The sequence below is a fragment of the Schistocerca gregaria genome, chromosome 4 (genome assembly GCF_023897955.1).
Source record: "Schistocerca gregaria isolate iqSchGreg1 chromosome 4, iqSchGreg1.2, whole genome shotgun sequence".
In the NCBI taxonomy this organism is placed as follows: Eukaryota; Metazoa; Arthropoda; class Insecta; order Orthoptera; family Acrididae; genus Schistocerca; species Schistocerca gregaria.
In genome coordinates, this window is record NC_064923.1 from 568,539,556 (window position 1) to 568,556,129 (window position 16,574).

General features: G+C 37.4%; 1 protein-coding gene across 2 annotated transcripts in view; it reads left to right on the forward strand.

The window, feature by feature from the left end:
- The first annotated feature begins 823 nt into the window (after nt 1-823).
- Nucleotides 824-16,574, forward strand: part of LOC126266937 (uncharacterized) — a 111,248-nt gene continuing 95,497 nt past the window's right edge. The window contains exon 1 of one of the 2 annotated variants that reach the window (XM_049971629.1): nt 824-948. In XM_049971629.1, coding sequence (XP_049827586.1) covers nt 945-948 — 4 coding nt within the window. In that variant the 5' untranslated portion in view covers nt 824-944. The remainder of the gene's footprint in view (nt 949-16,574) is intronic. The other variant, XM_049971630.1, reaches the window with a different exon arrangement.

Below are 16,574 nucleotides of genomic sequence, written 5' to 3' on the forward strand. Positions count from 1 at the left end.
ATTTTTATTACATGTAAAGATTTTAAAAATAAACGAGCGCTGTCACCGGCTAGAAGCCGTGTTTTCAAAATGAAATTAATTTAACTTGTAAACATACTGGTATGTTCCAAATAATGGCAATTGTCAAGGGTGCGATACACAGAACATACAAAACGCTACAGTAAAACTAAAACCTAGGTAAAATAAATTAGGAATTAACTTATTTAGAGCAATGTTACAACAAACAACTTAATCCTTTTTTATTAATAGCCATACAGACTGTGATTAGCGCTACAACAAGCACGTGGAATTATTACGTCATCCTCTTCCGCGTTACACCTATCAAACAGAATTCAATGAAAAACAATCTACACTATATACCATCTACTAATAATGTGTTTATCAAGTGTCTTGGACACCCGGCAGAACATGGTTTACCCAAGCTATGAAGGAAAGGACGTATTATGGAATAATATTCAGGAAATGAATATACTCATGCACTTTTCTGCTACTATCAAGAACAGATTTCTTAAAAATTAAAATTCATAAACTCACCTACACGTTAAGCAAAACAAGGACGCTACCTAGTACCTACAAGTAGCTTTCAACTAATCTCTGATACATCAACTACTGACCGAAACAAAATACTATCTGCATGTCATTTCAGTATATATGTCTGATTTTTCTTATAGCTCTAATTATAAAACACTCAGGGGTTATTTTGTTCACAGTAACCAGTCACATTCTACGCTACGAGATAAATCTAACAATGATCTTTTCTATTTGGTATTTTCGACTACAGCACATGTTCTGAAGTGTTGGCGTTGCTGCAGGACGCCATACCAGTGATGATCCGATGAATGTTTTTGTGACTGTAAGTATCTCTGGTAGCGGGAGTTCGAGTGGTAAACTGACATTTTGAAAACAAGTGGGTATCCGGGCTTACAAAGGTTTACGAAAACACAATGGGTAAGCTATTGTCCTTAATCAAAATTCACTTATTATGACTGCTGGCGGATTTGTTTTTACAAGAAGTTATGTGAATACTCACTTTCAGCTTGAATGAAAGCGTATAAAACTGAAATTAACATGTAGCTAATTTATGGTTTGGTACCAAAGTCAAATATTTCACCAGACAGGTGATGCTCTATTTATTTATTTTATATATATTTATTGCACAAATCATTGATTTGCAGCTTTTGGAAACTTGAGAATTAATAGCATGCAATAATTATCGGTATACTTCACAAGTATCGTTATACTTGGGGTAAAAGCATTTTCGTATAAAATGTAGTACGTTTGTGCAATAACTATGAAGGCGTCTGGATTGTGCATAACGCACATATAGGTGAGGCATGTATGGTAGCGGCTGTGAGTAAGTAGTTATCCAAAGTAAAGCAGTCATTAATCTGATGACTGAACACAGCGTTGCTTTGCCTTGTGTGGCCCTGTTGGAGGTGGTAGGCTGTTCCCTTCCGCCGACCTTTGAACTGAATAGTGCAGATGTTTGCTTTAATGATATTTTCCCAAGGACAGTAGCGCTGTATTTTTTTCAGAGGTATTCCCGTATCCAGATTGTGTCATCTCATGTAAGCTGCACCCTACATGTCTGTAATGCAATCTTGATTTCTGCTGATATTGACACTGATTTCAAACTTTGTTTCTGTCCATCATAGGGCAATTTATCGTGCTTTGAGTGGTTAAGTATCATAGAAGTTAGTGCTGCTAGGTTGGGATTCATCCTGGAAACAATCATCTAGGTAGGCCATGGCTAAGTCATTTTCCTTTGATATCTTCCAGGAGTGCTAGCCTCTCAATGTTATCATAATTCCTGTGAAATTTGAAAAGCTGGTAAGAGATACAGGAAGAATTGAAGCTGTGAGGAGGGTTCCTGTGTGCCATGCTTGGTAGCTTGGTCAGCAAGAGCATTGTCCACAAATGACAATGCTCTGTGTTTGAGCCCCAGGCCAACACAATTTTTTTCTAGTAGGATATTCCAAAACCGTGTATTCTCAGATGAAGAGTGAAAGATTGACTCTGGAAATAATCTATACTGTGTCATAACAGTCATAGTTCGCCTGCAATGTTGCAATATAACAAAATAGCATTAAATTAATGATTTATGAAATAATCCTTGACAGTATCATCATTATTAGGTTGGTGCTGACTTGAGCAGTGTTATCTACTGTTCACTTAACAGTAATTATTAACATTATAGATAATTCACTAAATGGAAGGTGTCAAGGTAACCAGTCAGGTGAAGATTATGTAGTGCCCCCTCCCAACCCTCCTCATTCCTTGCATTTTTTGTGCATTGTGTGCAATAGGTATGTACATGATACATATCAAAATACTCATCAGAGACATAACCACTATCTAATAGATATATTCTGAATTTATTTTGCAGTTTCAATTTTTATGATGAAAATTGCATTACATGTGGCTAAATGCTCCTTATGTGGTGCGACATAAACATTAGGTTGTGCTAAATGTAATTTTATTACCATAAACTATTTCCTGAATTTTCATTCATTGGCTTCAGTAACTCGCAATGAGATTATCACTTTCAAACCTTACCTAGACCTTAGGCTAATCTACATATCAGCATAGTCAAGGTGCTGGGCAGTCAATAGGTACATTAAAAAAAGATAGAGAACCTTCTGATCTTTAGATAGCCTTCTTTTAGAGCTTAAAAGCTCTTCAGTTGCATCTCTGAATGGCGGTAAAACTTGTATGCAATTCACACTGTTGTAACAAGGTCGACCAGACCTGTTTTTTGCTGCTACATTGTGAGCCGAAGTTTGTTCTCAAGCGGTACGTTATAAAATCTTAAATGTAATATTTCAAGTATGAAAAAAGGATTGTAAATCATATTTTTCAAATTTTGAAAAATAATGTTTCAGACCTTGTAAAGTGCTACCCGAGAACGATCCATCACTTGAAATAGAGTAAACAGGTCTTGTGGATCCTATTACAACACTATGTATTTAACACAGTTTGTCGAGGTTGCAGAACAGTCCACACAAAAATTACTCAATGCTCCAAAACTTTCAGGAGTTCTCTTTTATTACTACTGTAATTGTTATTGTTGCTGTGATGTGTTTCAGTGATGCCCTTCTTCACAATAATATCATATGTACATGCCTCCCCCCCCCCCCTTACACACACACACACACACACACACACACACACACACACACACACACACACACACACACACACAGAGAGAGAGAGAGAGAGGAGAGAGAGAGAGAGAGAGAGAGGGGGGGGGGGGAGATCACTTTTATTGCCTTACGGCTAACAAGAATTTTCAGTCCATGAATCCAGATAACTGGGTACGATAATTTGTAGAATGAGTGGCTAATTATGTATGTTTTTAATTTTCTTTTGAACTGCTCATCCATGTGAGGTCATCAATTTCTTGAAGACTGCTCTTTGGATCTTACTCTGATAGTACAAAGTGTCTAATCTCTCATCAGTTTTGTTGTTGACATGTCCTTCTTTTTGAAAGAATCATGTGTATTCACTGACTAAACATAAGCCAACATAAATGTGGAACCTGCTCCTATAGATGATTACTGTGCAGTGTATGTTTCTAGAAAGATTCTGCAAGAAACATGTTACATGTGATTTACACTCAGTCTACCAAAAATCGTAGTAAATATCACATTATCATTTATGTGAGGTGCAGGGAGTAGTTAAGATATTTTCTCTGTTATACAATCCTGAGTAGGTTGTGTAGTGTTTGGCACTATGAACTTGCATCTTGGTGGTTTGTGGTTCAAATCCTCATTCTGCCATTCTAGATTTCCCATGTGACTTTGGAGGCTGTCCTAGTGAAACATCTTGTGATACTATTCTTTGGTTAGCAGCTGGGGTCCCAAGTCAAGTTGACACAATATTTTGATGCCCCAACTTACACCCATCATGAAGTCAGATGCCGCCACTGCTGAGTCGACTTGAAGATCCAGCTGCAATCATAAAATGAATTTCTTCAGATGAATGTTGTTTTCTTTTGTCTTACATCAGTAGACGGTCTACAGATTTAATGATTGAATGGATAATTAACTCTAAGGATATTTCCTTCTCTCAGTTATTTAGTAGCAGATAATTTCAGGTGCATTTTGTGAATGCTGTTCCTGACTCTCTGACCAGTATGGATTGTATGGAATAAGTTAACACTGATCTTGGAACACTAGGGGGATAACTACAAGAAGGAATTTTCAGTTTATCACTAGACCTAGTGTAGATGATACCTAGAGCTAGAGTAAATACAGTCACTTTTCAAACAGTAACCATACAAGGACAGTAAGACATTTCAGTCTGGAGTGAATCACATTTATGAAAGAGGATTGTCACCGTAACTACAGAAAAACCCCTATTCCATCTTTTTGTGCAGTCCAGACTTAAAATCGCAAAATTGAGGAAAATGCAGAATTGAGGATACCAAAATATGAGCAAAAACACATGTAATTTGCTTACATGGTTAAAAAAAATTGCAGTCCTCTCCAAACTTTGTATTAAATCTGCTAAGTGAAGGAAATGAAACATACACTATAATGTTTATACAATAATTTGCGGTAATGAATTACATCAGTTCTTAAAAAAATCACAGATGTATGACAGCAAGTAAAAACGAATAAAAAATTGGAATTGGTATCTGTGTACAAGGTAATTGAGCTGTTTTCTGACATGATACAAGTGCATATAGGTTCGAAACATGCATTTTTGAGAGATTATTCTTGTGCTCACTCAGAAAAAAGCAAAAATTGTTGAAAAAATCAGAGCAGCAAAGTGGTTAAACCATAAGTATAAATGCTGACATTCACTTAATGACATACTTTGTCACCATTGCTGTTATTGTTTAATGTTTTTCTTATGAGCCACACTTCATATGTTCACCACTATTAAAGTGTTATTTTAGGCTTGGTGAGAGAAACATAGACATGAAAAAAATGAGTTTACTTCCCAACTGACATTACAAGCTTATTAGAAGACGGCTTAGTGAATTTCTCTGCACTGTGTAAAATGCAAATTTTAAAGAAATTTCAGATGCTACAGTTTCGCTTCATGCCCACTATCACTGCTGCCTATCCTAACGAAGTAGAGTGTATGGTGTGTGTGGTGCAAAGTATATAAATGAGTAGTGTATGTAGTTGTTGTGACTGTATCGTGTCAAAATTTGAACACAAAAGTCTTTAAAATGTGCTATAACAGAACCGTTGTTCCATTTCTGTGCGACATCTCTGTCATAGCACTCATATACATGAAAAGTATATTTTCAACACTTCGCATAATGCTTTCGCCCGTACTTGTACTCCTGTCACTGAAGGGCCACTCCCCCTATCCATTCATCCAATAGGTGAGCTCATTTTACATGTGTTATTGTGGTGTGGTGGCTGCGTTGGCTATTTGGTGACTTAACAGGTCACAAGCCAATAAGATTTCACTAACCAAAAAGGGGGCATTGTTTCTTCAATTATGACTGAGCGTATTCTTTAAGAATCTGTGTTTGGATTTAAAAGATTGACAATTGATATTGTTGCCGAATACAGTGCATCAGAAATACATGCATAAAGATGAGAGTGAGTTACAAGTGGCATAAGTAAAGGCGGTGGCTGGGCCCCTTCATCATGTATTGGCTCATTCTGGAACACTTTGCATTGAGTGTCTCATTTTTCGATTACTGCTGCAAACCATCTGTCTTTTGGGCCATTTGTAACTTGTTCAGTCACACCAAAAGCCAATAGGAAGAAAACAGGACAAAGTCAAGTGAGATATTGAGTAAGAACGAAGAATCAAGGTAAACTTTACTAGGAAGAAATGTAAAATTGGGAAATTTTTAGCATTGATCTCATTGGTTTTTCACAGGGCCTGTGAATTTTTTATGTAGAATCGCGATAAATGTGAAATCAGAGAATGTAAAATTGAAGTTCCACTGTAGTTCTGTTTCATTTAGGCCTACCATATTCATGATTAGATTGGTTTGCTCTTTAAAAGGAAGTGAAACACTAATGCCCACAAATGCTACTTTTGTAGAAATGTTGTTAGTATGTATAGTAACTCAAGTGGCCTCTACGGAAGTAGTACCATGTTGTAAGCACTTGGCATGTTTCGACGTTGGTGTTGCATCAGGTGAACAACATGAGCTATTTGTGTATTTTTTTTTTTTTTGTGTGACATACTTTAAACTTATTAAAATATATGTGGCTATCACTCATCCATGACACACACATTAAAATATTCCAGGATTTTGTGTTGTTGCTAAATAATAGCCCTGAATATTTTAACAAGTGTAACATTTCTGACTGTAACAGATTACATTTGACATCATATGTAGCTGAGGTCCACTTTTTTAATTAGATTTCTTTAACAATGTCATAGTTATAATGTGTGGTCACTTTGCATTAGTATGCCATTGTAGCTGACGATGCCTGTGCCCTCTATGCTCGATAATTATGTAACATATCACCACCTTTATGTCAGGTGAATACAGAGTTGTAAATACAAAATGAGATAGCGGTAATGTGGGGGAGATTTAATAATGAATAAGAAAATAGGAATGCTGGCAAGCTGCTGTGAACAGTGTAGTGATCGTATTATCATAGCCAAGATAGACACAAAGCCAACACCCACCACAGTGGTACAAGTTTATATGCCAACCAGCTCTGCAGATGATGAAGACAGGAGAAGCGTATGATGAGAGAAAATAAATAATTCAGATAGTTGAGGGAGGTGAATATTTAATTGTAGTGGGGAACTGGAATTCAATAGTAAGAAAATTAAGAGGAGTAAAAATTGTAGGTGAATATGGACTAGTGGAAAGGCATTAAAAAGGAAGCCACTTGCTAGAATTCTGCACAGAGTGTAGTTTATTCCTTGCTGACACTTGGTTTAAGAATTGTGAAGGAAACTTGTATACATGGAAGATATCTGGAGACACTGGAAGGTTTTGGATTGATTATACAGTAGTAAGATAGAGATATCAAAACCAGGTTTTAAATTGTTAGTCATTTCCAGGGGTATATGTGTATTCAATCACAATTTACTGGCTATGAACTGTAAATTGAACCTAATGAAGTTGCAAAAGTTCAGGAAATTGAGGTGGTGGGACCTGGATACATTAAAGAACCAGAGGTTGTTGGTGGTTTCAGGGGGAGCATTGGGCAACAATTGACTAGAACAGGGGTAAGGAATACAGTAGATGATGAATGGGTAGCTTTGATAGATGAAACAGTGAAGGCAGCAGGGGATCAAATAGATGAAAAGACAAGATCTATTAGAAATCATTAGGTAACAATGGATGTATTTATTGAATTTAATTGATGAAGAGGGAAAATATAAAAGTGCAGCAAAGGAAGCAGGCGAAAGAGAATAGAAATGCCCAAAAAATTAGATTGACTGGAAGTGGAAAGTGATTAAATAGAAATAGCTAGAGGACAAATGTAAGCCCTTAGAAACACATATAACTAGGCAGATGAAATGTAAAGCAGCTTTTGGAGAAAAGAGAAGTAGCTGTACAAATATGAAGAGCTGAGGTAGAAAACCAGCACTAAGCAAAAAAGAGAAAGCGGAAAGGTGGAAGGAATATATAGAGGTGTTATAGAATGGGGAAATTAATGTGAAGGCAGTATTGTAGAAAGCGAAGAGGGAGTAGATAAAGGGAAAGTGGGAGATATGACACAGTGAGAATAATTTGACAGGCAATTTGAAAGGCAAATCTACATTTATAGCATTTGTAGATTTAAAGAAAACTTTTGACACTGTTGACTGAAATGTCCTTTTCAAAATTCTGGAGGTAGCAGGGATAAAATACAGGGAGTGAAAGCCTATTGACAACTTGTACATAAACCTGTCAGCAGTTATGAGTTGTGAGGTATGTAAGTGAAGCAGTGATTGAGAAGGGAATGAGACAGGACTGTAGCCTATTACCAATGTCAGTCAATCTGTTTATTGGAAATGCAGTAAAGGAAACAAAAGAAAAATTTAGAGTAGGAATTAAAGTTCAGGGAGAAGAAATTAAAAAACTTTGGGGTTTGCCAATTACATTGTAATTCTGTTTGACACAGCAAAGGAATTGCAAGAGCAGTGGACAGTGTCTTGAAAAGAGGATATAAGATGAACATCAACAAAAGCAAACCAAGGATAATGGAATGTAGTCTAATTAAAAAAGGCGATGCTGAGGGAATTAGATTAGGAAATGAGAGACTTAAAATAGTAGATGAGTTTTGTTATTTAGGCAGCAAAATAACTGATGATGACTGAAGTAGAGAGGATATAAAATGTAAGCTGGCAGTGGCAACAGAAGCGTTTTTGTAGAAAAGAAATTTACTAAAACTGAATAAAGACTCAAGTATTGGTAAGTCTTTTCTTAAAGTATTTGTAGGGAGTGTAGCCACATATGGAAGTGAAAATTCAACGATAAACAGTTTAGACAAGAAGAGAATAGAGGCTTTTGAAATGTGATACTGCAGCAAAATGCTGAAGATTGGGTGGGTAGATTGTGTAACTAATGAGCTACTGAATTAAATTGGGGAGAAAAGAAATTTGTGATACAACCTGACTAGAAGGGATTGGTTGATAGGACACATTCTGAGATGTCAAGAGGCCACCGGTTTGGTATTGCATGGAAGTATGAGGAGTAAAAATTTGAAATGAAGAGGCTTGACAAGGTAGAGTGGCATGGAGAGCTGCATCAAACTATTCTTAGGACTGAAGACCACAACACACACATTACCATCCCAGTTCATTAGTATTTTGTGTATGTCACTTCGACTAGTCTGCTACAATAATCATTCAGTTTGAATATACAGTTGTTCACTGTTGATGCAGCCTATGTAAATATCTCAAGGCCTCTCCACATCATAAATTCTATCACTGTTGACATTACTTTCGGCTTTTCTGTTTCGTGTCTAGGCTGATTCCATTTGCCCTCATTGAAGATGTCAAATCTTAATTACAGCGTCTTGTATAATAATATCTTATTGAATAGGTTGTCAAATCATTGGATCAGGAGTAATCCGCTGAATTATACAGGGTGGTCCATCTGAAGTTTCGGATGAGATTATCTCGAAAACTATACATCGGGTAAAAATAGTGGGAAAGATGAGTTCGTAAGTTCAAAGGGGGACATCAAATGATACTACACATGACCTCCACACCCCCCCCCCCCCCCCACCCCCGTGGGTGGGGCAGGGGCAACTTTTAAACCTTAAATGGAACTCCCATTTTTATTGCAGATTCGGATTCTCCATAAAAAAGTAATCAAGTTTTGTCTGAAACATTTTTTAAACCATTGACAGATGGCACTAAAATAGAGAAAAAAGTAAAATTTGGAAAGAACTCCGATTTATTTAGAATGATCCGAGGAGGACACATCAAATTGATAAAAAAGGTGCACCAATTCTTTCATTACACCAAATTAAGCTATTTTTGTACAAAATGTATTGTATCCTACTTTTAACATTACCCAGGAACGACGACATGGACGTAGTAGAATGATGTTCCCATGGGATGCTTCATTAGTGAGAGTCCCTTTGTCTCCACATGTTGGGGTGCTTCATTAGTGTGAGCCCTCTTGCCTCTCACGATTTGGGATGCTTAATTAATGAAATTAGCCATGAAGAAATTGGTCAACATTATCCCCATTTGCTTCAATGCATAAAGTCAAACACCTGCGAAAGTTGCCCACCGTTTTGAGCAGCACATCCCGTGGCATGGCTGCACATGCTCTTCGAATGCATTGCTCCATGTCGTTTCAGGTTGTAGACTGTCTTTCATAAACAATATTTTTTAAATAACCCCACAAGAAAAAATCAGGAGATGTTAGGTCTGGTGAACATGGAGGCCACTGAATTGGTTCGCCGCATCCTATCCACCGACCAGGTAACTGTAAATTTAAAACATTCTGCACATTTTTAGCATAATGGGGAGCTGTTCCGTCCTGTTGAACCCCCCTTTGTTGCCTAGTTTCTAAATCAACATCTCCATTAGAACCAGCAAATCATCACGGAGAAGTTGTAAATAAGATTCTCCAGTAACATTTCGGTCAAAAAAATACGGCCCTATGAAGTAACCATTAAAATTCCACACCAGACCATTAACGACCACTTGTGTTGAATGTCAACAGGTCTGTGCCAGTGTGGATTGACAGGGGACCATTAATGACAATCATGATGATATAATTCGCCATTGTTTTTGATTGTGGCTTCATCGGTGAACGTAACATATCTAAAAAAATTCATTGTCGCCTCTTTATCATTTCCAAGTCCCATTGGCAGAAATGCATGCGTATTTGCATATCTTTCGGCATTAATGCCTGTGTCAGTGTGATATGATACGCATGTTATGTATATGACTTCAAAATCTTCAAAACAGTTGATTTCGGTATTCCAAAGAATCACACGACTACTCATTTCTGCATCCAATTGAACACAGGCAAGAACGGTAAGGGTACGAGCGTTATTTTCATTGTATTCATGATGACAAGGTGGACGGTGCATGCATCCATTTCGAGCTCGTTGAGTGCAATTTCAAATAATGTTTTTGCTTGGATGTTGTCTACTGGGAAACTATCCACATACAATTGCACAGCTGCAGTGTGATTGTTACGGCATTCACCTAAAATTAACATCATATCAACAATCTCTGTAGGCGGATAGTGAGCCATGTTTTGCTAAAGAATAATTTACTTTTGTCAGTCGATGTTTACAGTTCACTGCCTGAAAGTGAAGTGAATCATTCTAAATAAATCGGAGTCCTTCCCAATTTTAATTTTTCTCGATTTCAGTGCCATCTGTCAATGGGTTAAAGAAATATTCCAGACAAAACTTGATTACTTTCTTTATGGAGAATCCGAATCTCCAACAAAAAATGGGGTTTTCATTTAATGTTTAAAAGTTGCCCCCCCCACCCCACCCAAGGGGGTGGGGGCTGGGGGTCACGTGTAGTATCATTAGATGTCCCCCTTTGAGCATACAAACTTGTCTTACCCACTATTTTTATCCGATGTATAGTTTTTGAGATAATCTCATCCGAAACTTCCGAGGGACAACCCTGTAGATCCGTATCAGTAATGCCAATTTCTTGTAGGGTTTGGGGACATATACTGTGTTTCAACATTGTGAATTACCTGAAAGAAATCAATTTATTGACAATCAGGATGGATTCAGAAAATCTCATTCTTGTGAAATACAACTAACTCTTTGTTCTCACAATTTAATGAGTGTTATCAACAGGAGATGGCAGATTGATTCCATGTTATCAGATTTCCAGTAAGATTTTGACACTGTTCCTCACAAGAGATTTTTAATCAAATTGTGTGCCTGAGGAGTATCACCTAAGTTGTGCGACATGTTTCCTGAGTTCCTGTCCGAAAGGTCACAGTTCGTAGTAATTCAAAGAAAGTAATCGAGTAAAACAGAAGTAATATCTGGCATTCCCCAAGGCTCCCTGCTGTTCCTGATCTACATAAACAACTTATCTCTCTTAGATTGTGTGGAGATGATTCTGTCTTTTACATCTTGCCTATATCATTTTGCAGTTGCTTTTAGTCATTGGATGACTTTACATGGTGTGAAAAGTGGCAATCAATTTTAACGAATGAAAAGTGTGATGTCGTTCACGTAAGTACAGAAAGAAATCCACTAAAGTTTGGTTATGCAATAAATCACAAAATTTTAAGGCTGTAAGTTCAATTAAATATTAAATATTTAGGTAGTACAATATTATGAATAACATACATTGGAATAATCACATACATAATTTGGGCAAAGCAAACTAAGAACTGTCATTTATTGACAGGACACTTAGAAAATGCAGCAGGACTACTAAAGAGACTGCTTACATATTTTTCTGCCATTTTCTAGAATATTGCTGTGTGATATGCGATCTGCACCAGATGGGGCTGATGGAGTATATAGGCAAGGCTCAAAGAAGAGCAGTATGTTTTGTATTATCATGATGGAGTATATAGGCAAGGCTCAAAGAAGAGCAGTATGTTTTGTATTATCATGAAAGTGGGGAGAGTGTGTCACAGACATGATGTGTTAATTGAGATGGTGATCACTAAAACAAAGACTTTTTCTTTGTGGTAGGATTGTCTCTTGAAATTTCAATCACCAACATTCTCCTCTGATTGCAAAAATATTCTGTTGGCACCCAACTACATAGGGAGAAATGATGATCATGATAAAATAAGAGAAATTATAGCTTGCACAGGAGGAGGAGGAGGCGGATTCAAGCGTTCATTTCTCCTGCACACTGTTCGAAAGTGGAATGATTGAGAAATAATGTGAAGGTGGTTCGATGACCCTCTGCCAGGCACTTAATTTTGCATTTTGTAGTAGTAATGTAGATGTGTTTTTAATAAATATATTGTCAAATTAATCGCTATGGCAGCTTTTCACTATCTGTTAATGTCCAGGATGGTTGTAACTTGCCGCACGTCTCATCCTTAGGAATTCTTCAGTATACTCGACAGTAGCAAATACCTCTAAAAGACTGGCCTAGCTACAGGAATCGGAACATTTAGCAGTGAGCAACATGGTCTTCAGTCTATACATAATCTTGGCATATTGTTGCAAATTACTAAAATTTGGCATTCTTAGTGCCTCAGCATTGATCTATTCACGCACACACACACACACACACACACACACACACACACACACACACACACACACACACACACACACACCATGTTCCGTAAATCCCTTCACGAAAGAGAACATTCAGGGACACGGACCAGGTCAAGTTATTCAGTAACAGGCAGAAGTAACCACTTGTGTCAACTTCTGTGAAGTTTGCTAACAACAAATTATGACTAGCGCTAATCTACTCAAACTGATAAATATGGTAATTACTATTAAATTACTTTGTAAGTATGCAGCAGGAACAGATTAATGAGGAGCACGAAAGTAAGCTCTATGCTTTTCAGGCACATTAGAAGAAGCTAGAAGAGGCCCAGTGAGGATGAAGGAAGGGAGTGGTGGTAAGAGGTATGGTTGGGAACTGGTATTTGGTAGGAAGGCTGAGAAAAGGTTGATACTGTCTGACAGTTTGGTTGTGTCTACCAAAAACGGTATCAATTACAAAATAAACTTCTCAAGTCATTTGCAGAAGCTACTTCTGCAATTTCCTTGACATGGAAACCCCTGCAGCAAGTCAACTTGTACAAGTTTTGTCAACTTGCAGAAGTAGCTTCCACAAGTTAGTGATAGCTTTCACATGTTAGTGAAAACAGTTTCTTTCATCTTGCTGCATGTACCTGTTGAACTTGCCTGTTGCTGGAAGTTTTTTTCACACTTGCAAAAGTTTCTTGTATTCACTACTAATACGGAAATATCACTGTCAAAAATGAATGGCAGACAGATGGGCCAAAACAATTGCACCATTGGAACCCCTAAACAAATAGAACTGGCCAACATCAACCAAGGGAGTGTGAAATGAAGTTCCTGATTACTTTGTTTCACCTAAAGGGAAATTAGAATGGTAGTCTGAGATGTCTTTATATTTTATCTAATTTTTAATCTTAGTGTGAACATAAATGTGTTAAATTTGTAATAATTATTGTTTGCAAAAATTTAAGAGTAACTAAAAGATAGTGTGTACTATTATAAAAAAGTTTTAAGAAAAACCCCTACAGTAGAGAACCAATACGTTTAAATCATGTATTTTAAATTGTAATTTAGTGGATGATGGGCACATGTACTAAACAGAGTCAATGACTCCTGCATCAGATTTTGATAATATGTGACTCTACGTGACTTATGCTTCACTAATATTATTTGTTAAGATCTCCTGTAATTTTGCTTATTGTAATGATGCCATCTCTGTTCCATACAAAATGTTGTAATATTTGTTAATAGTTACAATACCTTCAGAAGAAGACAGTTTTAAAACTGTTGAAACCATGGTGAGGGTTTAATAAATCTGTATTTTGTAGCTGGTTGGCTGTTAGTATTTCCAATCCATAAATATAATTAAAAGGCAATCTCTTGGTGATACAGCCTGCAGCATTTTTGTATATGATTTTTAAGTATTGTATTGTGCAATAGACGAGAGATTTTCAAAACTTGCCTGCAAAATTCTCAGAAAGTTTTTAATCTGAGCTAAGTCCTCAGACTAGATTGTTCAGTAATGTTTCTTAAAACTCTTATGTATGTCTCTGTATGTATTTCTTCACCCAAATACTTCTTTCTTCTTAATTTGTTGTTTTTATCACAGTTTTCCATTAATAAAGATGATGATGCTACAATGGTGGCGGCTTCTCTGCTTCGTAAACACAACTCTGTAAACTTCGTCTTGCTTCTCTCATAACGCAACTCTAGTGGAAACACTTCTGCAAGTACTTAATTAACTGGTTCAAGCAACTTGCAGAATTAAACTTACACAAGTTTTAGGAAGAAGAAAGTACTGCTAGGTAGCAGTCATTGCAGAGATGTATACCCTCAGTTACAGGAGAAGATAGGGGAAGAGTATCGGGTCACCAGTATTTTCAAACAGAGTACTGGTCTGAATCATGTGATAGTGTGTTTAGGGCAGGGTTGTACAGAATTGCTAGTACCCCAGGCCACAAACACCTCAAGATGACTATGGAAAGGTTGATGTTGTTGTGGTCTTCAGTCCTGAGACTGGTTTGATGCAGTTCTCTATTCTACTCTATCCTGTGCAAGCTTCTTCATCTCCCAGTACCTACTGCAACCTACATCCTTCTGAATCTGCTTAGTGTATTCATCTCTTGGTCTCCCTCTACGATTTTTACCCTTCACGCTGCCCTCCAATACTAAATTGATGATCCCTTGATGCCTCAGATGATGTCCTACCAACCGATCCCTTCTTCTGGTCAAGTTGTGCCACAAACTTCTCTTCTCCCCAATCCTATTCAATACTTCCTCATTAGTTATGTGATCTACCCATCTAATCTTCAGCATTCTTCTGTAACACCAAATTTCGAAAGCTTCTATTCTCTTCTTGTCCAAGCTATTTATCGTCCACGTTTCACTTCCATACATGGCTACACTCCATACAAATACTTTCACAAACGACTTCCTGACATTTAAATCTATACTCGATGTTAACAAATTTCTCTTCTTCAGAAACACTTTCCTTGCCTTTGCCAGTCTACATTTGATATCCTCTCTACTTCGGCCATCATCAGTTATTTTGCTCCCCAAATAGCAAAACTCCTTTACTACTTTAAGTGTCTCATTTCCTAATCTAATTCTCTCAGCATCACCCGACTTAATCCGACTACATTCCATGATCCTCGTTTTGCTTTTGTTGATGTTCATCTTATATCCTCCTTTCAAGACACTGTCCATTCCATTCAACTGCTCTTCCAAGTCCTTTGCTGTCTCTGACAGAATTACAATGTCATCGGCGAACCTCAAAAGTTTTTATTACTTCTCCATGGATTTTAATACCTACTCCGAATTTTTCTTTTGTTTCCTTTACTGCTTGCTCAATAGGCAGCAAAAAAAAAAAAAAAAAAAAAAACGATTTAGGATCCCCCTGCCCAGTTGTCAGCTGGACTGGCTTGGCTCAAAAGAACTTAGTTTTCTAAGTGCCCATTCATCCTTCCTAGAAGGGAGTGAAAGATGAGAAAAAATAAATTATTAAAAAACATGAATAAAAGGTAAGGAATGGATCAGCACAATATTAATGACAGACAGCGTGGGGAATCGCAAGCAGCAGTCTGCATCCCTGGCATAGGACATTAGTTGTAACCGTATCATTAAAGATGATCCGATAATGGATGGGATAGGAAGCAGCTTGGATAGGGAAGGAGTGCACAGGATAGGTGATAACATGAGTAAGACTACTTTCCCAAGTAGTAGCTCCAATGTGAACACAGTTGAGCAGTTCTGGCATCATTATTGGCCTTGTGGCAGTGCTGTATGGCGAATTAGTGCAGAACTAGAGACAGCACTGTTGACTGTTCACTGGACGCAGATTTCGTGGGTGCTGATAGGGCTATTTTGAGATGTTACTACACTAGGCATGGTCTGCTTTTCAACAGAACTGGTAAGGACAGTTAGTGGAATTGGAATATAGAAGGTGGGCTTGGGGCCCCACATAGTCAAATATCTGTTGTCACGGTCAAGAGGACTAGGTCCTTTTTGTGATTATTCCTTAAGTGTCTGTTGTTTCAGAATGTTTTTCAAGATATACATGAAAGGTTGAAAGTACATCACAATGCACAAACAACACAGCAATTTGCTCAGAATTATGTAAAGTACACCAGCTTGAAGTTGAATTGCAGTCTTTCAGCAGTGATGTGGTATGCATTACAGTAGTGTCGTCCCCCCCCCCCCCCCCCCCCCCCCCACACACACACACGTGATTTATTAATTCCTACCCACCACCTTTTGCACATTACAACAACACAAAATTCTTCTATGGAATAGGATGAGTTGTCAAGAAGAAACTTTTGCAATTTATTCTTTGCTGTCTGTCTTGTGTTTTATATCACTTTGTATGTGTTAAAAACTTGTGTTCCAGGATTGTGCATACCTTTTTGTGCTAAAGACAGTCTTAACGTGACATAATGAGTGTCACTTTTTTCTTTTGGTTTTGTAGTTATGTACACCATT